This window comes from Marmota marmota, unplaced genomic scaffold (assembly GCF_001458135.2).
Source record: "Marmota marmota marmota unplaced genomic scaffold, marMar, whole genome shotgun sequence".
In the NCBI taxonomy this organism is placed as follows: domain Eukaryota; kingdom Metazoa; phylum Chordata; class Mammalia; order Rodentia; family Sciuridae; genus Marmota; species Marmota marmota.
The window spans coordinates 11,099,021-11,121,067 of record NW_026000153.1 but is presented as its reverse complement, the minus strand read 5'-3'; the positions used below and the strand labels follow the sequence as shown (position 1 = coordinate 11,121,067).

At 36.1% G+C, this 22,047-nt stretch overlaps 1 protein-coding gene across 2 annotated transcripts in view; it reads left to right on the top strand.

Moving 5' to 3' along the window:
• The first annotated feature begins 6 nt into the window (after nucleotides 1-6).
• Dpy19l1 (dpy-19 like C-mannosyltransferase 1) overlaps nucleotides 7-22,047 on the top strand; it is a 97,928-nt gene continuing 75,887 nt past the window's right edge. For both annotated transcript variants that reach the window (XM_015490218.2, XM_015490217.2), the window contains exons 1-3: nucleotides 7-25; nucleotides 18,948-18,972; nucleotides 19,601-19,688. In XM_015490218.2, the coding sequence (XP_015345704.1) occupies nucleotides 19,668-19,688 (21 nt within the window). In that variant the 5' untranslated portion in view covers nucleotides 7-25; nucleotides 18,948-18,972; nucleotides 19,601-19,667. The remainder of the gene's footprint in view (nucleotides 26-18,947; nucleotides 18,973-19,600; nucleotides 19,689-22,047) is intronic.

The window sequence follows — 22,047 nt, the reverse complement described above, 5'->3', positions numbered from 1 at the left end:
CGGACCTGGACCACGCTTCTGCTAGGTGAGCAGCCCCAAGCGCGCGAGCGCTGGCGGGACGCGGAACTTTGAGGCATGGCTCGTCTCTTTCCTTTCCTCTCCTTTCCTCCTCTCCCCTCGTGTCCCTTTCCTCTTGCTTCCGCCGCCCGACCTGATCGGATGGTCTCCGCCAGTTTGCAGCTTTCTCTGACTTCTTTCCTGGGACGTTCCTACCTCCTCCTCTCCTGTTCCCGGAGCTTAGCTCTCGGCGCACCATTCCCACCGCTGTCTGTCTAAGCTTTAAAAAAAAAAAAAAAATGGCCCCAGATCAACAGCTGCCCGGCCTGTCCGCAAATGGACAGGTCTGCGCTAACTAGACTAAAGCGCTGCTGATTGGTGCCTTCCCGTTATTTGGCCCCTTACTGCGAGGATGGTTTGCTTTTGGTGGGAGCGATTCAGTGGAGACTGAAGCAAACGCACGATGCCTGTCCTAGAAAGTTGCCAAACTTATAATTAATTTTAGCGTGCTGTTTTCTTCTTGGCCGCAAACATCGCTGGTGGCACTTTATTTGTGATTCCCCTGTACACGTCACTTTCCAGGTTGTATTGTCTTTTGGATGCCAGAGCCTTAACCTTCCCTGGTGGTTTGGGGACGTTTGGTGAAGAGCGCCTCTCTCCCATCCTTTTACCATACACCAAATGGATGATGTGTGATGTGATGAAAAGAAAGTTGAAACATTTCGTGTATTGTGGACTGACTTCAGGTTTCCTTTGTTCCCTGATTGACATTACAAAAAGGCAAGTTATAGCAGTTTGGAAATAGGCCTAATTTTTCTAAGTCAACCAGTGAAATGCAGTAACACTGCCCTTTTCCTATATTGCCGTAATGGATTTTGGCTATTGAATTATTTAATTACTGGTGATTTATTCCTTGTTATCTTTTAAAATTCCTTTCGTGACCGAAAGTTCCCTTAGCCAAGAGTTTGCAATTCCGTATAGACGAAGAAATAGAGCACAGCAGAATCGGCTTCCAGTGAGATCACAGGCATCATTAAGAAACCAGTCAATCATAAAAAGCCAGTCATCATCACTATGTGCGTTTTAATGGGCTCAGGGAGGTTGGTATTGTTATTAGGGTGCTTTTTTTAAGTTGTAGATTTAAGATTAGAAAAATTCAATATCAACCCCCCCTCCCCCCTTATATTTTTTCCTCAGAATCGAGCTTGAAAACCTGGCCAATGTGCAGGTTAAGTTCACCTTGGGGAGGCAGCATGATACAGAGGATGAGGCAGACCTTCAGAGCCAGTGCACATCAGTTCAGTTTGGTTTAAGTCTCAAGTTACTTCCTTTGCAAGCCTTCTTTCTTTGTTATGTGGAATTATCACATGCCCTACTTACTCCATAGGGATGTCTTGAGGAGTAAAACTAAAAGGGGTGGGTGAGGCTTGGGAAAGTACTTTGTTTCTAAAGCATTTAACAAATTTTAGTTCCTATTGTAAAAGCAACTGCATAATACTGTTTGGAGATCTTAGGGCAGAATAAACTTGCACTTTTCTTGAAAGGCTAGTATAAACAGTAACCACTTTGTAGTAAAATATGGAATGGCATTGGTTCTTCAGGGAGTGGCAATGAGGGAAAAAAACCCCTGGAATAATTATATAATTCCTATTGTTATTATCTGCATATTTTCTTTTCTTGTATTTGAGTCTTCTTATATTGATTGGCTTGTATTTGAATTTAGTTATGTTCATATTGAAATATAATTATCAATGTAATATTGTGACACTTTGCTTGACTTTCCCTTTGGGCATTGGAAGGCGGTACAGTAAAGTGGGAGATCATATTCTTGGGTGTTATCCTGGTCCATGGTCACCAGATGTATGGAGATTGGATGAACAAACTGTGGTCTAGAGATTGTCTCATAGACTGATTTTATACCTAATCCTTCCCTACCATCATGCCTTGCCCAAGCATCAGAAAGCATCTCAGATTCTGCAGAGAGGAACAGTTTAGACATTTTTGAAAATTGCCTCGGCTCTTTTTTCCTTTTCCCTCCCAGAATGAGTGTTAAGCTGACACTGAATAGTATTTGAAAATGAAACTTTTAAAATAGCTCTTTGGCCTTCTTTATTGAGAGGCATTGCAGGTTCTTTGGTTCTTTGAGAGTTAATTTGAAGGTGATCAAGTAAACAACTAAATATTAAGCTGTGATAAAAAATGGATTCATTTCTCTTTAGAAAGAGAAAAGGAAGCTCCATGAAAGAAGGATGGATTTTTAAGAGTTAGAAGGTGGCTAAGGCTCTTTTCCACATGTGCTAGGCACTGGTAAGCCTTACTAAGGGGGCCCTTTCCATTGTTGGGCAATGTTAAGCATTGTTTAAAATTATGTTTTAATATATTTTTTATTTGACAATTATTTACTAGCTTTTTAATGATAACAGTTGTAAAGAGGGGCTCTTAAAATGTTTATATTTAGTTTTTAACCTAATAGCTTCCTGTTATCAGCCAAAGAAGGCAGTGATGTAGAAAGAACATTGACAATATTTCCCAGACTTTTTCAACCACAGCCCACAGTAAATAATACAGTTAAGTTAAATCTGCTTACACCTCTGAAAATGCAACCCAATAAGTAAATAGATATTTGTGACTATTAATCTATTTATGTATATCAGTGGTCTAGCTGGAAACACTTAATGAATTATTTTTAGGAGTATGAGCAGATTTGAGACCAGTAGGGTAGATTAAGGAGATGGGGGTGGGATTAGGGGAGGAAAAGGGGAGGTACTGGGGAATGAAATTGATCAAACAATGTTATATGCATGTACAAATATGCAGTGAATCCCACTATGATGTATAATCATGATATACCAATTTAAAAAAAGAGAAGAAGTTTGAGCAGGTTTAGGGACACCATAAAGGCACCATTAAGGCACCCAGGGACTGTCAACGATGGGAACATGGAATCATCTTCCAACCTGAAGGGGAAGTGGGTCTCCATCAGGAGCTATACCCAGTGAAAGCTGTGTTGTAGGAGCAAGGTCACCAAGAAGCGCTATTCAAACACTCAGCTCCCACGCTCTGGTCTCCCACTAGTGCTGTTTATTGGCAGAACCAACCAACATTACTGAAACACTCTATATAGTGTGAGCTTCCTGGGGCTAGGAACAAAGCAGAGAAGGAAAGAGAATGGAGACTAACCAGCAATGTGCACATATTAAAAACACAAATTCTGTGTAACAATGTTGACTCTATAATGTGCAGTATACCCTGATTTTCTATTAAAAAAAAAAAAGGTGTTTATGAACCTCAGGGTTTGAAACAATACCTTTCTAGAACTTTTATTTATTTTCTGATTCTGTGCTTGTTTAAACTTCTTGGGTGTCTGAGCAAAGTTTAGCTTTTCTGAGCTTTGGTTTATGCACAGGTAAAATGAGAGACCTGCACTAGAGCAGTGATTTTCAATCTTAGCTGTATACTAAAGTCACCTGGAAACTTTGAAATGCCCTGATGATCAAGCCGCACACATAAAACCACTTAAAGCTGAATATGGAGGTTAGGATGTGATGGTGGACAGAAACATCGGTGGTTTTTAAAGTTTAATATCTTGCCTGTCCTGAGCGTCACTGAACTACATGGCAGCAATCTGGTAGAACTACATAAATCCACATTCTTCTTTACATGGGGACATGGATAGTCCAGTTGCCATAGCTTTCTCTGATCTCTATTATTTTCCCTAAACTGTGGCTGTCAGTTGCCATTTGTTATCTGACATGTCTATATATTTCTTGTACCCTCATCCCTTATTAGAAGAAGGGAGAGGGAGGGATAGCTAGAGAAGGCTCCATGTTTCAGGAGGGGAAGTGAAAAATGTAGAAGTTAAATATGCACATGGAGCATGTCTGTTGTGAGGGACTAAAATAAAATGCCATTTATAAAACAAACATAATAAAGGTAACCCGAGTATGGAAAAGAGAGATGATAAAAGCTGTGTTTCCCCCTCATATCTGTCCTGTTTGATTCATTCACATTACTTGCTTGGTTCCTGTGGTCAGAAGCAACTGCACCTCTGCTCTAACCTAGCTCTTATTGTCAGGACTTTACAACCTCTGCAGTTTTACCTTTTTGGTGGAATTTCTTAATATGAGAGGCTGTCCTATGCATGGCAGGATATTTAGACATCTCTGGCTTCTGCCTACTAAGTGCCTTTAGTACCTACCTAGTGACAAGCAAAATGCCTCCCAGCTATTGACAAATATACCCCAGGAGGCAAAATTAACATTTAGAATCTTTGATTTTATTATTCACAACTTTTGAGAGCACCATGCCTTCTTAGGTGCTCAAGAGGAAAGAAGCTGGATGGAGGTAGAGAGTTGGGTCAAGGTATTGGGAACTGGGATGTGTGGTATGATGAAAGAAGCACAGGCATTTCAATACTGACCTGCATTTGAATCCTGTTTCTATACACAGAAGGTGCATCTATACTCCCTTAATATTTCTCATTCTTAATTACCTCTTCTTTAAAATGGGATATAAAAGTTTTGTCTGGTTATAGTAAAGAATATAATATATATTGGACATATGTAACTTGCTTTTGATTTTTACAGGAGCTCACACTTAAGAGTTTGCCTTGAGTCTCAGTGATGACTTTGGATTTGGACTCTTGGGCAATCTTGAAATTGTTGAGACTATGGGGACTCTTGAAAATGGACTTAATGTATTTTGCATTGTGAGATGAGCATTAGCTTTTGGGACCTGGGGTGGAATGTTATGGCTTAGATATTAGGTGTCCCCCAAAAGTTCATGTGTGAGATAGTGCAAGAACATTCAGGGGTGAAATGATTGGGTTATGAGAGCCATACCCCAATTAGTGAATTAATCCCCGGATAGGGATTGACTGAGTGGTAACTGAAAGCAGGTAGCCTGTGGCTGGTAGACAGGGTGGGACAGTGGGCAGTGAGAGCATGCTTTTGGGTGTATCTTTTGTATCAGGCAGTGGAGTCTCTGCTTCCTGATCATCATGTCTTCAGCCCGGAGGAATGGAGCTGGCTATGAACCGAGATACCTGAAACCATGAGCTCCCAAATAAACTTTTCCTCTAACAAAACAAAACAAGAATATATGTAAAATAGACAGTGGGTTTATTCATATTCATCAATTATCAAATGTCTACTATATCAGGTGCTTGTTGTGGGCATAAGATTTATAAGACTCTGTAGCCTTTACCTTTGTGGAACGTACAACCTAGAAAAAGGAGGTAGACAAAAAAAGATAATTGTTCATTGTAGTGAGGGCATGAGAAGAAAAAGAAAAGCAGTTGAAGGGAAAACAGAACAAACAAAAGCCCCAAGCCAGGAAACACTCACTTTAAATAAGGACAAGAAAAGCTCTGGGGAAGTGGCTTTAAAGGTGAGACTTTCAGGAAGGAAAGATGTTAGCTGAACAGAGGTTGAGAGGAGCAGCATTGTGGATGCAGCAGACAGCAAGTGCTAAGGAAGGACAGGTGTGTTGAAAGAGGAGGGAGGTTGTGTATGGACCAGATCTCAAAAAGGAGCTTGACACCACTGAGGGGTGTTGAACAAGAGTAACATGTTTACATTTTTACCTTGAGAAACTCACAAATGGCTTGAGGCAATATTTGGTTTCATGAAGGCAGAGAGGCCAGAGAGGAAGTTCTTCTAGAGACCCAGTGGGATTTGTTGGTGCAGACAAAGGAGATGTGTGGAGAGGGAGAGAAGTGGGTGGATTTTCAGGTATATTTTGGAGGTAGAAATGATGGGACTTATTGATGAATTGGTGTTGGTTTTAGGGAAAGGGAGGCGATATTAATAGAATTTTGGCTGCTATAATTAATTAGGGGAAATAATGGTAGTATTCACAGAGACAGTAAAGACTGGGGGTGTGGATGAGAGGACAGGTTTGAGAAAAAGGAGCTAGAATTTTATCTTGATGTATTATTTTGGAGACAACTGTGAGATGTCCAAGGAGAAAGTCAGGTAAGGCGGTGGAACGTAAGAAAGATGGTCTGAGTGGAGAGACAGAAAAATAAGGAGTTTTTAGCCAATCAGTGCTATTCAAATTTATAGGAGTTGAATTCATGAATATTCCCATGAAAAGCATCTTATACTGATAAGGGGCTCTGTGCCAGATTTTGTTCTTGGAGCTTTAGATTAACTCACTTCACTGTTAACTCAGTAATCACAATGGCATTGTGATTACCATACTTATTTTATTAGAGGGGAATCTGAGGCACAGGTGTTAAGTAACTTGCCCAGGCTCATCCCTCCTATGTGGAAGGGTCAGGATTTGAAGCCAGACAGTTTGGCTCCTGAGTTTATTCTCTTAATTGCTGTACTTTACTTCATCTTGTCTAGGGTGAGAGTGTAGTAAGAAAAGAAATGAATCTCCAGCATTCAGTTCTGGGAATATTTCATGCTCATAAGTGTTAGTTTTCTTGTTTCTTCCTTCTTCAGAGGGAATAAGGAAAGAGGATCGTACATAGAGGTACTGGAATAAGAAGTGGAAACAGAGCCTATTTTAAGTGGCATAAGGAACAAGAAAAGCTAAAGAAACTGAGACCCAGGGATCACTAGGCATCTTCTTGTGCTTGCTTTCAGACAAACACTTGGACACAACTGAGCATTAGCTGCAGGAGTGTGTGTTTAATACATAGACATCATATCAATAATTTCCCAGGAAGGCCAGCAAGTAAGATGAAATTTGAGATTTTTTAGAGAATTTCTTCAATGCTTAGAACAATTTTTTCCCCCAAAATAGACTTTGGTTAACACAAAAAATGTTTATCATCACCTAAACATATTTTTAAAATTTTTTATTTGTTTTAATTAGTTACACATGACAGTACAGTGACCTAGACACATCATACATTTGAATCAGATGGGATATAATTTCTCATTTTTATGAGTGTACAGGTTGCAGAATCATATTGGTCATGTAGTCACATAATACACACAGTAATAATAGTGTCTATTTCATTCTACTATCCTTCCTTTCCTCCCATACCCTCCCCTCCCCTCCCATCACTTCTCTCTACCTAATCTAAGGTAACGCTATTCTTTTTTTTTCCTCACATCTTCATAATTGTGTTTTGTATAACGGTGAGGGTCTCCTTCCACCATCCATGTAATTCCCCTTCTCCTTCCCTTTCCCTCCCACCTCTCTTCCCTGTCTAGAGGTAATTTTCTTCCCATGCTCTTCCTCCCTACCCCATTTTGAGTCACCTCCCTTATATCAGAGAAGACATTCGGCATTTGTTTTTTTGGGATTGGCTAACTTCACTTAGCATAATCTTCTCTAATGCCATCCATTTCCCTGCGAATGCCATGATCTTGTTATTTTTTAGTGCTGAGTAATATTCCATTGTGTATAAATGCCACATTTTATTATTAAAAAGATGCTGTGGTATGAGGATTTCTGAATATGAGATGCTCATGAGTAGTCATAAATAACAAATGTGCTGAATTTAGTTTGTGTAAATTGAAGAATGTATTCTCAATTTGTGGTTAACTTTTGGCCAATAAAGACTGAAAGCAGATAACATTTTAATTATGTATATACATATGTTTCGGTGTTGCTAAAATTTGAACATTTTAAACAATCCTGTCAAGTTGTATGAATGTCTTTTAATGAATGTTAGGTGTATTAATGTCTCCTGAAGTTCATATTAATGAGATATTTACATCTCACAGAGACTATAGACCTGTGTACCTATGTACAAGTGGAGTAGCTTGAGACTTTGTATGTTTAATTGTAAATTCTTACATTGCTAGTTCATCATTTGTCATCAGCTTGAATCTGCTAATTTTCTTTACTCTTTTTGATGGTTGTGAATCACTAAAAGTAGTAAAATTACACCTATTTTTAGGTCCAGACCTTTATTTTGTTATTTAGTCTCATAAAGAAGATTAGTTCTTCATGGATGACCCTTCATAATTCAATTAAGATTCATTTAATAGGAATACATTTAAAAAGTGGCAGAATTAATTTTCAGAATACATAATGCTACAACTATTGTAGCATATTTTTGTGCTTTAGTACTATTTTTATATTCTCAGCCTTATTATTTTTCTTCCCCAAGAGCACTTTTAAATGAACAGTTTATGTCCCTTCATGTTTGTTTGGCTTCTTTCCCTGTGTTTGACTTCCTTCTAAAGTAGCCAGTTTTTAGGTTTGTTTTCAGCACTGTTACCACCACGTGATGAATGCTTGGGTGGTATTTTGTAATGTTAGCTTATTATAGCAGTGAGGGTTAATATAACTGCATAACTGTTACCAAATCACTTACCAAAGTTTCAGGGTAGTTCATAGTACTGCTCAAAGATGGAGATTTTTTTTATCTATTAGTATACTGTAGCACTAATATCTTTTAAAAAATTTTTAGTTATATATGACAACAGAATGCATTACAATTCATATTACACATACAGAGCACAATTTTTCATATCTGTGGTTGTACACAAAGTAGAGTCACATCCTTCCTGACTTATACATGTACTTAGGGTAATGATGACCATCACATTCCACCTTCTTTTCTACCTCTATGCCCCCTCCCTTCCCCTCCTTCCCCTTTGCCCTATATAGAGTTTATTTAATGCCCCCCACCACCCCGCCGTTCTTTTAAAAATTTTATTTTGAGACTGGGTCTTGGGTCTTGCTAAGTATTGCCTAGGTTGGCCTGAACTTGCAATTTTCCTACCTTAGCCTTCCAAATAGCTTGAATTGTAGGCATGCAACAATGCACCCGCTCCTTGTTTTTCACTCTTTTCTTATCTTTGATGTCCATGGAAATTTCGTAAGATTCTAGAACTTAAAGTCTACTGCCTAGAATTTTACTTGCAGGGAAATAAAGTAGGACCAGGTCCTTAGCCCAGTATCATTGCTGAGTTCCCTGTGATTAAGTTTGGTATTGAAATTAAGATCTCTCGCCTTTGTTAATCACATCTGTTGAACTGTGGATTTCAGATCTAAAGTGTTAGGCAACAGTCAAAGGCACATTAATGGGAAGATGACCTCATATGTCCTCTAAGACCTGACAACTCTTAAAAAGAGCGCTGTTTTGCTGGCTCTGCTCATTTGGGAATCACTCTGATTTTTATATCCTATGATCCTATTAGTTTTCATTTTGTAATTCATAATTATCTTTTAAAAACTAATAAATTCTGATTTTTAAAAACTGTGTTGGTAGTTTGGCAATGCTATAAAAGCAGAGTAAAAATAGTGCCACAATGTGTGTAATCATCCAAATTAAATGATAAGCAAGACACTGTGATATCCAAGGACAGTTTGAAATTTGGAGTGACTTTGTAATGTTAAGATTGGAATGGTGTAACAGGCAATGAACTTGTTAAAATCTTTGTTGAATGTGATGGGCCTGGATGTATGTCATGTGTGTTGATTTATTTTTTCCTCTAGTGAAGAGACAAAGCTTCAACACTTTTCCCATGGTTACTAAAGTTTTGCAGCTTCCATCTGTATGTTCAGAAGTATTTAAGAAGCTATCATTATTATTTTGGTTATATATTTTATCTAGCTATTTGTTCTTCAAACACTGAAATGCATTTTTTCCAACAAGAAAGATGAAGATCCTTTATGGAGATTATTAATTTCTGTCAATTTAGAAATATTTTCACATTATATAAGGCAAAGACTTTTGAAGGAAGTTAGAATTTATTGTTTTTAAAACTCATACACTGAATAATTGCATTAAGCATTGCTTACTTTAGTATTTGTATATAAATATTTAAATATATGAAAACCAACTTTGTAAATTTCTCTTTTTAGAAGCGTAATTATGTTCTGTTTAGGGTGGTGATACATACTTTTAATTCTCTGCTGTTTTCATATACTCATTTTAAAAGAAACCATTCAATCCTTGATGTTTTTGTGATTTCTAAGGCATCCTTGTGTGCTGTGTGCCAGTGCACCCTTTTGGTTAAATGTGCTCAACATTTTCATGCCTGAGCTTGGAGTGAAAGAAATCCTGGGCTCTCTCCAGACCTTACTGCATTCCAGTCATGTGACCTTGGGCCTCATGGGAAAATAAGAACCACTTTTGTCTCAAAAGGACTCCTGGATCATTTCTGCTTGATATGCGAAAGTGCTTTGTAAACTGCAACTGATAAACAGATGTTGAGACATTGTTATTATAATTAAGAGTTTCTAATTTTTTAAAAACCCTTTATAAGCACTGTTTTGCTCAGTGCCAAATATATGGCAGAGACTCTGATTAACTTAAATCAGTCTTAAAAACCATCACCATGTAGATGATCTTGAACTCTCCAACTTAATAGAGCTGTAGTTTCTTCAAATCATGACTCTGAATTTTAAAAGCAATCCTGCTTCTTGGTTTGAGACTCAATATCTCTACTAGAAAATTGAACTCATTGCTTCTTTTCCTATTCAAAATTGGATTTTTCCCCAAATTCAAAGGAGAAAACCAATTAAAAGGGCCCAACCTGTCAACACTTTGTAGTTTGGAGATGGGGAAGATTGAAATGAAAATAGAAAATAGAAAAACACTGTGCAGTTATTTTGGAGAGTATGAAGTCCAAAGTGTTTGCAAAGCTGTAGGTTATTCTTCAAGGTCGTTAAGTGCTAGGATTAGAGATAACCAAGTAAAAATTCCACATTTTTTGCTTTGTGCAGATGAGACTCTGAGAGGCTAATTAAGTTATAAATCATATAAAACCTAAGAAATATTTCTTCTTAGAAATGACTTTCTTAGCAGGGAAGTAAAAAAATAATTTTAATTCTTTGCCTTTCTTAATCCTTTTTTTCACCTGTCAAGTTTTGCCAGTTTCTCCTTCAGAGTTATCTTTTAAATTTATATTTGCCTTTTTCTAATTAAGCTCATGTCACTGCTATCCAGGCCTCCTTATCTCATACCTGAAATGTTACCATATTCATCTTATTGACTTTTCTGCTATAACTATACCACGTCTCAAAAGTCTGGACTATATGAAATCACCTGAGGGTTTGTTAAAAATGTAGGTTTCTGAACCCTAGAGTGATCTGTAGAATTAGGATCTCTTGAGAATGGGGCTTAGGGATGTGTCTTAGCATGCCTCTCTGCCGTCAGTGTTTTCACCTTACCTCCAGTTCCATGTTAGAATCAGCCCTCAGTCAGATCTCGTAATGCGTAAAGCTATGAGGGGATTCCAACATGGTATCAGTGTTGAGATATCACTCTTAGAAGTGGTTATGTATTACCTCAGGTGATCTTGTTAAAATATAGATTGGAAGTCAGGAGGAGTGAGATGGGACCTGAGTCCTGTGTTCCAACCAGTTCTCAGGTAATGCAGTTATTTTTAGGCTCCAGGATACCTGGAATAGCAAGGAGCCAGTTCTCACATGGAAGTTTGTAAAAAATTACCCAGACTTTGTCCCAGGCTTTCTCTGTGTCAATAATAACAACCTTGATTATACATCTGAATCACTTGTAAGTTTTAAAAATATCCTTGGATTAAATACTTAAGTATCTGTGGTTTTATTTAGTTCCATTCTAATTAGTACTAGGGTTTGGAGTACTGGGGCTCTATATTGTTGCTGAATGATGTTTTCTTTGAACCTTGCTTGTTTTTCCTTTTTTAAACTAGTTCAGTGTTTCTCAGTCCTTTTCACATCATGAACATAGAAATTGAGTATACTTGTATAGAACAGTAAGGTAAATGGATTTTTTTTTTTTTTTTTTAAAGACAAGAGGTTACTGGTCTTAGGGACTTTCTCTCTTACTCTTGGCACTTCAAAGCCTACTGATTGGTAAGCTGTGACTAAACTCTCTACCTGATATTCACAGAGCACTAAGAGAGTGACATATTGTGTATATAATATGTGGACTCTCAATAAACATTAGCACATTGCTATTATTGTATTCCATATAGTCAGTATTTATGATGGGAACTCTTGTCACATTGGATCCAGGTTCACATTGTTTTGTTGTATTTGTCTTATGGTTATCTACTACAAATCCTCACCTAAGGAGATTTAAGAAGGCAGATTTGAGGAGAAGGTTGCATTTCCAGTTGCTCTGTGGTTTGGATTTAAGCAGCAGGAATGTTGCTTCTCAGCAAGGTGGGTGAAAGAGGGATGTCACTGAAATTCAATATTGGATAGTTACAGTGTCTTAGAAACCCAGAAATTTGGGTGCATTGACCAAAGAACAAGAAAGAGTACATTACTTGTGCCCATGGCAGTGGTCCTGGTTTTCTACAGAGGGGAGAGATAAAATAAAGAGAAATACAATGGACAAATTTGGCCTGGGAAAACCTGGAACCTGAACATAGCTGGTCTAGAGGCGGCACAGTGAACTGGTGTTTGAAAAGTGCTCTGATTTCACAGCTGGCTGTGGAGAACTGAGAAGGGAACCATCTTGAGGAGGCCACACTGTAGCTGGCTGCTGTGGGAACCTGAGACATTGTAGCAGACATTACCATACTGCCCTGGCAAGCACCTATGTGACCTAGCAAATACTTAGCAGAAATTGAGTACACAGGGGAATTCAAGTCAGAAATAAGGAGGGGAGTCCAACTTACTTTCCCTCTGAGTTCAGTGACTCACATGACCTGGTGAAGAGGTTTGGGAGACTGAGTAGGTGGGTGTGAATATACTTAGGGACAAAGCCTGGGGAGGCCATATTTGTGGGCAGCAGAGTGTATGTGACTAGGGGAGGTCTGATTCCCCTGCCCAGGAAGTAGAATTCTTGGGAGGCTTTTGAGATCCAGACTCTCAGCAGAGATCAGCATCTACCTAGCCCTCCAGGTATATTGATCTAATCTCTCCACTGCAGATACCACCCAACAAAATTCCTAATCATGATTAGACCTAAGCCCCAGCTTCCAGAGCTCCCTTCTTGGAACTCTATAGCAGCCCCACCTTGGACGTATATTGATCTGGAAAAAACTCTAGTCTATAGTATTTCCCATTGTACTCTGCCTTACACTGATGAGAAGAGAAGTGAGAGCTGTTTCAACCAGCTTCAGTTTTAGGCTACTCCAACTGGCAGCTGGGTGAGCAACACAAAAAGAAAGGGGTTAACAACCTATAGCTCTAGCTTGAGCATGCATGCTTGTGTGAACTCTCTCTTGCTGTACATAGCCTTAAAAAAATGGAAAAGACAGTTGGGCATAGGCAGTGACCATCCAGCCTTATTGACAGTTTTATCTACCTTGGTGGAGACAATTCTCATTTTTCATTAAGAATCCTTTTTTCTTTTATTTTTAATTTGGTGTTCTTGCTGTGCTGATTGGTTTGTGGATATATATACATATATGTACTCATTTCTGTTTTCTTATTTTTAGCCTTTTTTTACATTAGTTATTTTTCCTTTTCTTTTGAGGGTTAGGGTTTTTTGTTCTGTAGTTTGTTTCTCTTTCTTTTATTCTCTAATAGTCAAATTTTCTTGTTCTCTCAATTTACTTTTTTCTTTCTTTTCCTTTTCCTTTATATATAGCTCCATTATTTTCTCAGTCTCTTCTACATTTGTTCTGTTGACATTGGATTTTCAAAACTTTCTTTTACCTGAGGGGTTTACATTACATTATTACATTTTTTCCTCTTAATGAACTGTATTTTTACCGCCATTTAGAACTGTTTCATTTATATAACACCTGCCCCCTATTCATGCTGTTGCAATTATTAGTACTGTGGAGGGCGTAGTTAAAACTTGGTGCCAAGTCTGCTTCACAGCTATTGATTATGTTTTGCTGTTGGCAATTGTTGACCCGATCATTCTTCTTTTTGTGGTAATTAATGCTGTAGATGTCATAGTAGGCAATAGGTATTTATTTTAATGCTGTATGTTGTTTGCTTTGGTTGTTACTAATGTTTATTTCCCCCTTTTCTGTGAGGTGCTGGGAATCTTCAAGGACACTATAAATTGACAGGGCAGAGACTCTGCTGCTGAACTAATCCCACCCAGAAGACAGCACATACACAAATTAACCATACTAGACTAAAGTGATATTTTAATAAAGAGAGTAGAAGAGTCAAAAACCTCTAAACTAATAGCCAGACCTCTAAGTAGGAAGAGCTAGGATGTCTCTCAGATCCCGCTCAAGGATATTCACTCCTTTAGCAAAAACATAATTAACACAAAGGATGTGGATACCATACTATGATGGATGTTAATCTAGATCGCTCTAGAACACTTAGGAGGAGGTTATACTCTAAAAAGGCCCCCACATAAGAGTGGAAGAATATTCCAGGATATGTGTAAAACAAAAACAGAGATTCAAGGACTATGAAAAATCAAGGTAATACAGTGCCTTCTAAAGTTTATAATTTGCCAATAGCCAACTCCATAGATACTGAAGTGGATGAAATATCAGAAGGAATTTTAAAGAATGATTATAAAAATAATGAATTTGAAGAGAACACAGAAAAGCAACTGAATGAAGTGAGAAAGTCAGTACAGGATATGAGAAATTCAATTAGTTAGAGATTCTGAAAAACAAACAAATCTTGGAAGCAAAAGACATAATAAATCAAATAAAATATTCTGTTAAAAGTCTCCATAATAGAGTAGACCATGCCAAAGACAAAATCTCAGAACTGGAAGACAAAGTGGCTGACTTCGAAAATTCACATGATAAAAAAAGAATGACCAGAATATACAAGAACTCTGGGACAACTTAAGAGACCAAATTTAACAATGATTGGAATTGAAGAGGGTTGTGAGATTTAAGCTAATGGCATGGATAACCTCTTCAGGGAAATAATAACAGAAAAAAGTTTCAAACCTTGAGAATGAGCTGGACATCCAGATACAGGAGACATTTAGAACCCCAAATAGACAAGAGCAAAACAACTTTTTTCATGACACATTATAGTTACAGAAAGATAACAGAATTTTAAATGCCTGAAGAGAAAAAGGTTAGGTTGCTTTTTGAGGCAATCCAATCAGAATTGCTTCCAATTTCTTAGCAAAAACTCTAAAAGCCAGGAGGGCTGGGAATGATGTGTTCCAAATCCTGAAATAAAATAACGGAGGGAAAGAGAGAAATATAAAAAAAAAAAAAAAAAAGAAAAAAAAAAGAAAAAGAAAATAACTGGGAACCAAGATTGCTATACGCAGGACAGCTATCCTTCAGAGTCATAGAAGAAATAAAAACTTTTCAAGAAAAGCAGAAACTTAAAGAATTCATGACTACTAAACCAGCACTTCAGAAAACACTTAAATCGTTCACACAGAAACAAACAAACAAACAAAAAACCCAAATCCCAGATCCCACTAGTGATCAAATCTCATTTGAAGAATTGCTAAGCAAATGAGAAACAGGACCAAATTTAATATTAGGAATAAGTCAAACTGGCAGGAATTAATAATCAACTCTGTATAATAACATAGAATGTGAATGGTTTCAACTTCCCAATTAAATATATAAGCAGGTAGAATGGATTAAAAAACAAGGTTCAACTATATGTTGTTTGAGACTCACCTTATAGGGAAAGATGGCTACAGGCTGCAAGTGAGAGAATGGAAATTGATATACTATGCAAATTGAGCCTGAAAACAAGCAGTAGTAACTACTCATATCTGACAAAGCAGACTTTAAATCAAAATGAATGAGAAGAGACAAAGAAGGTAATTTTATACTGATAATACCAGGAACAATCAACAAGAAGATATAACAAGCATAAATGTTTATGTTCCAAATGTTGGTGCACTTAATTACATAAAACAGACCCTACAGAAACACTCAAGCAGACCCCAGTATAATAATACTGGTGACTGTGACACACCTCTCTCACCAATAGATAGGTCATCCAGACGTAAACTTGGAAGACTGTATGGACGTAAAAACATTTTAAATCAAATGGCCTTAACAGACATCTGTAGAATATTTCATCCAACAAGGCGAATACACTTTCTCCTCAGCTGCCCTTGGAACCTTCTCTAAAAAGATAATATTCCAGGCAACAAAGTAACTCTTAGCAAGTATTTGAAAAATGATACAATTTCTTGCATCTTATCTGATTGTAATGAAGTGAAATTAAAAATCAACACCAAAAATCCCTACAGAAATTATATAAACAAATGGGAGATGAATGGCGCACTTTTGAATGAAGAATGGGTAGTAGACGAAATCAGGAGAAATTAAAAAACTCTTAACAATCAAATGAGAATAGTGATACAATATACCAGAACTATTGGGACACTATGATGGTGGTTCTAAGAGGAAATTTTGTAGCTATAACTGCCTACATAAGAAAATCAGAAAATTCCCAAATAAACAACCTAACAATTGCATCCTGAGGTCTAGGAAAACAAGAACATTCCAGTTATATAACCAATAGAAGGAAGGAAATAATCAAGATCAGAACTAAAATCAATGAAATTTAGGAAAAAAAAAAAAGAAAAAAAAAAAAAGAAAACTAACCAAAAGAGAGAAGGCACAGATTAACAAAATTAGAGACAAAAAGGAGAGATCACCATAGACAGAAATCCAGAGGATCATTAGAGACTATTTTGAAAACTTTTACTCTAAGAAATTGGAAAACTTAGAAGAAATGAATCTATTTCTAGACACATATGACCTGCCAAAATTGAGTTAAGGGGGTGTAGAAAGCCTAAACTAACCAATAACTAGCAACAAGGTACAAGCACTAAGAAAGAGCCTTTCAACAAGGAAAAACCCAGGAGCAGATGGATTCCCAGATAAATTCTATCAGACCTTTAAAGAAGAACTAATGCCAGTGCTCTTCAAATTATTCTACAAAATTGAAACTGATATAGAAGGATGATGACCTTTATAAGTTCTAGTTCTCATTCCAGAATTGTGAAGGTCAAAGGTTAACTTAAGGGCACGATGTGAAATGCATTGCTATTAAAGTCTGTTGAAGTCAAGAATGCCTTCTTTTTTTTTTTTTTAGAGAGAGAGAGAGAATTTTTTTAATATTTATTTTTTAGTTCTCGGCGGACACAACATCTTTGTTGTATGTGGTGCTGAGGATCGAACCCGGGCCACACGCATGCCAGGCCAGCGCGCATGCCAGGCCAGCGCGCTACCGCTTGAGCCACATCCCCAGCCCAAGAATGCCTTCTTTTACCACAATTGTTTAGTAGTATTCTAGAAGTTTATTATTATTGTTATCAAATGGGAAGAAGATGCTAATAGTAAAATTATGGTTTAGGAGAAAAATTATTATTTGCAAGTAATATTGTTTAAATTGGAGAATTGAAAACAATAAGAACCCTGTGAATTAATAGTTTACAAATAAGCTAAGCTCTGCATTACAAAATAAATACTCTTCAAAAATAAATATATTAAAGGTAATATCCAATAGTATATGAAAAAAGACTTCATGGATATTAGCAGCAAAAAAATGTTGAAATGGAGCACTTAGGAAATATGAATAGATTATCTCTAATCCTAAATCCAGAATGTTCCAATATCAGAATCATTTTGGGTGCTGACATGAAGCCACAAGTGAAACATTGAACACCTGACCTCATGAGACTGGTCAGTCAAAATGCAGTTGTACTTAAGTTACCTTCAGGTTACATGTATAAGATACATATGAAATCTAGGTAATTTCATGTTTAGACTTCAGCTTCATCCCCAAGTTTTCAATATTTTATGTGTATGAAAATATTCTAAAATCTGAAAACATCCAAACTTTGAAACATTTCTGGTTCCAAGAATTGCATATAAGAGGTATTCCCCTTGGATTAACTATGTAGATAGTGTTTTCCTCAAGGGAAATTAAAAAGCAATTGAATAATTGAAGTAATACACTGTTTAGGGATATGAAGACTATATAAAATGTAAATTTTTCTTCATTTAATTTATAAATGAAATTCTAATCATAAACTCAAAGGAATTACCAAAGTCTATTTTACAAGTCCTCTATAGGAAAAGGGTATCATTTACATTCAGGAAAGAAGAATGACTCATTCAGAAAATAATAGTTGAATCATTGAGAAAATAAAGCTCAAGTTTTATTATGGTGAGAAGTCTTTAAAGGATGCAAATGGTAGATTTGGCAACAAATCTATTTTTTAAAAGAAAAAAATTAAAATTTCAGTGAATAAAAATACCCAGTAACTTAAAAAGTTAAGTGACAAACCAAGGTAAATGTTCATAATTTTCTATGATTAAAAAGAATAACTGTCTTTTGTAACCATTAATATCTTAAAGGCAAAATGAATTTTTCAGTAAAAATATACTGCTTTAAAAATAAAGCAGTATGATATAAGCCATTTAATTTTCACTTCAAAGAACATTTTCATAGTTTGAGTCCTGAGCAGTTGTTAATTAGGAACCTGCAATCAGGTGTTCTTGTTATATAAGAAAGTTGATTGGTGTTGTCTGGATTCATCTTAATATATTCTTTGTACTTGGACAGAAAGCAAACTACTGATTCTCATGTGAGATTGATGATGTTGTTAGCTTTTTCTCTCATATATTTTCATTCTTCCTTTTTTTTAATCCACCTCCTTCTCCCTCCTTTACTTCTTTCACTTTGTATTTGTTGAAAAACAGGAGTAAGACTTATTGTCAAAACTCTGACATTGTAATAGTGTATAAAAAGTGATACTTCCTCCTTTACTACTTCTTCCAGTCTTGTTCCCTCAAGCCACCATATTTCTTTATTTTATGCTACCCTTACCTATTGCTTCTATTCTTCTTTCAGGTCTATTCATGATAGTTTCCATCTTATGGTTCCTAGGTAGTGTTTGGCAAATGATAGGCTCTCATGTATTTTGCTGAAATATATGAGTGAATGAAAATTGTGCATATATGCTTCATTCCCCTCTGATCCCTTCTGCTGGTATTTTAAACTTAGCCCCAGTGCTTTCAAAGATCTAATATTCTTTTCCCAATCTCTAAGGTTAGTCCCAATAGTTCCACATCTCAAAATTTGGCAAGCTTGTCTTTGAAGGGTATCTCTATAAAATGAAAATATTTCCTTATGTTAAAATAATAATTTCAATTTCTGTTTTATTTCAGCTGCCTTTGCAGCCGTGTTGCACTGGTAAGATTGCTTTATCCCCAATGGTATATTTTATGCAAATGTTTTTAACTTACCAAAGCTATTTACCAAATGTTTAAAGGAAAAAATTTCATTATAAGAAGAGTGAATATTTATTACTAATAACAGTAGTCTGAAAAAAGTAGTTTAAATGATAAGTCAGGGTCAGAATGATATAATTTTTTAATAAAAAGGAGATTCATTATTAAAGAAGCTATATTAGAGACTCTACTTTGCTTAACATTATTATAGTATTCATATTGAGAGGAAGATTAATTTTTTTAATCTTCTGGATAGAGAGACATGAATTTTATTAATCATACATTTCTGAAGTGGTAACACAATGACATTTACAGTTTACTCTTTGTTTTCATTGTGCTTGACTTAAAATACCATTGTTCTGGTTCATTTTAATTTTAAAATCTAGTTTGAGTGTGCTTTTTTTGTGGAGACAAATTGTAATAGAAATGTAATGCATACTGAGTGAAAAAATATAGACACCATTGTATTTCAGTTTTATTACAAAAATATCTATAAATTTATAGACACTCCTATTTTTGCTTTTAGAGTTACTTTTACAAATAATACTGAGGGTGAGCTTCAACACTTATTTTGTTTTGTTTTTTTCCAGGAGCCATATAACACACCTCTTTGAAAATGATCGTCATTTTTCTCACCTCTCAACATTGGAAAGGGAGATGGCTTTTCGCACTGAAATGGTTAGTTTTCAGGTGGTAGTTTATTGTAGTACTTTAGGAATCTAAAAAATTTTAAGCTTTTTATCATGGAAAATTTCAAAAAAATATTTAAAGTAGAAAGACTAGAGAACTCCCTCCTGCCCAATGTTCAACAACTGAAAACACAGCCATTTTTCCTTCATCTGTACCCTCAGGGATTGGGGGTGTGGCTCAGGGCTGTACTTTGTCACAGTTAAAAGTGAATGAACAATTAATATCATCAATATAAATCATTGTTAAAATGACCTGACTGGCACTTTTTAACACTTGGTATGCTGGAATCAGTATCCAAACAATGTCTCTATATTGCATTTAGTTAATGTATCTCCTGAGACTTAAAATCAATAAATTTCCCTTCTCACTTTTTGTTGTTTTGTTTTTGACTATTTATTTGTTGAATTCTGATTACTTTTTTATAGAATTATTCACAATAATTCATGTGTTTATTGTGTTTCTCTGTCCTGATTTTCCTGAAAATTGATAGCTTGAAGTCTTTTTTAAATTATTTTCTTTATTTATATGTGACAACAGAATGCATTACAATTCTTATTATATTATACACATATAGAGCACAATATTTTATATCTCTGGTTGTATACAAAATATATTCACACTAGTTTGTGTCTTCATACATGTACTTTGGATAATAATGTCCATCACATTCCACCATCATTTCTAACCCCAAGCCCCCTCCCCCTCCTTCTGCCCTGTCTAGAGTTCGTCTATTCCTACCATGTTCTCCCTACCCCACTATGAATCAGCCTCCTTATATCAAAGAAAACATTGGGCATTTGTTTTTTTGGGATTGGCTAACTTCAGTTCTCTAACTCCATCCATTCACCTGCAAGTGCCATGATTTTTTTCTCTTTTATTGCTGAGTAATATTTCATTGTGTATATATGCCACATTTTTTTTTTTTATCCATTCATCTATTGAAGGGCATCTAGGTTGGTTCCACAGTTTAGCTATTGTGAATTGTGCTGCTATAAACATTGATGTGGCTGTGTCCCTGTAGAATGTTATTTTTAAGTCCTTTGGGTATAGACCAAGGAGAGGGATAGCTGGGTGAAATAGTTGTTCCATTCCGAATTTTCCAAGAAATCTCCATGCTGCTTTCCATATTGGCTGCACCAATTTGCAGTCCCACCAGCAGTGTATGAGTGTACCTTTTCCCCCACATCCTCTCCAACACTTATTGTTGTTTGTCTTCATAATAGCTGCCATTCTGACTAGAGTGAGATGATATCTTAGAGTAGTTTTGATTTGCATTTCTCTGATTGCTAGAGATGATGAGCATTTTTTCATACATTTGTTGATTGATTTTATATAAATTAAAATCTTCATGGCAAAGATTTGACTTCTTTTTTCTGGAACAAATGCTTCCTAGGTGGTCTTGTATAATATTTTATTTTTTATTTTTTTGGTACCATGCCTGGTTGTCTCATTATTTGCAGTTTTTTTTTTTTTTAAAGAGAGAGAGAGAAAGAGAGAGAGAGAGAGAATTTTTTAATATTTATTTTTTAGTTTTCGGTGGACACAACATCTTTATTTTTTTTTTATGTGGTGCTGAGGATCGAACCCAGCGCCTCGCGCATGACAGGCAAGTGCACTACCGCTTGAGCCACATCCCCAGCCCAATTTGCAGTTTTAAGTTTAATTAGTGGTTTCAGGAATTGTCTTGCTGGTCCCTCCTTAAAACCTAGCCTATCAGTCTAGGTCTGTTTTCTCATTAGTAATGCCAAACAGAGATTGTTCTATTACTTTTTTCTTGAACTTATGCCCTGTAATTTTATAAAGAAGAACTTTCTCAGAATACCTATTTGGATTCTCTGGGAGGTATTTTTTTTAGTGGAAAGATAGGAAAATGTGCAATTATTTTCTTTCATTTGCCACTCTTTAGAAAGATGAGTTGGTTCTCTAGTATCATTTAGTCATGAATAGTGGAGTTCCTTCTTACAGTATCCTTATGATCTAATGGATTTTAACATGTTTTGTAGATTTTGCTATCTATGGCTGGTAAAAAATTTGCATTTGGCTCTGCATGCCCTTGATGTGACCTTACTAGTATCTCATATCTTCCTTACTTTTTCAAGTACTGAAAAATGTTTTCTCCCCAGAACCGGCATCAGCCAATTTTCTAAAGAGCCCTAATTCCTTTTAGTGGCAAATGGTATTTAGAGACCACATCTTGGCACTGAAAATACTAATTGCTATTAGATTGACCATTGTGTCTAGGTCTTTTTAGCAAACAGAATTAAGAAACAAATTTTTAAAAAATGAAAATAAATTGTGAGTTTATGTTATATTTAAAATAAGATTTTAGATGATTTTTAATTACTTG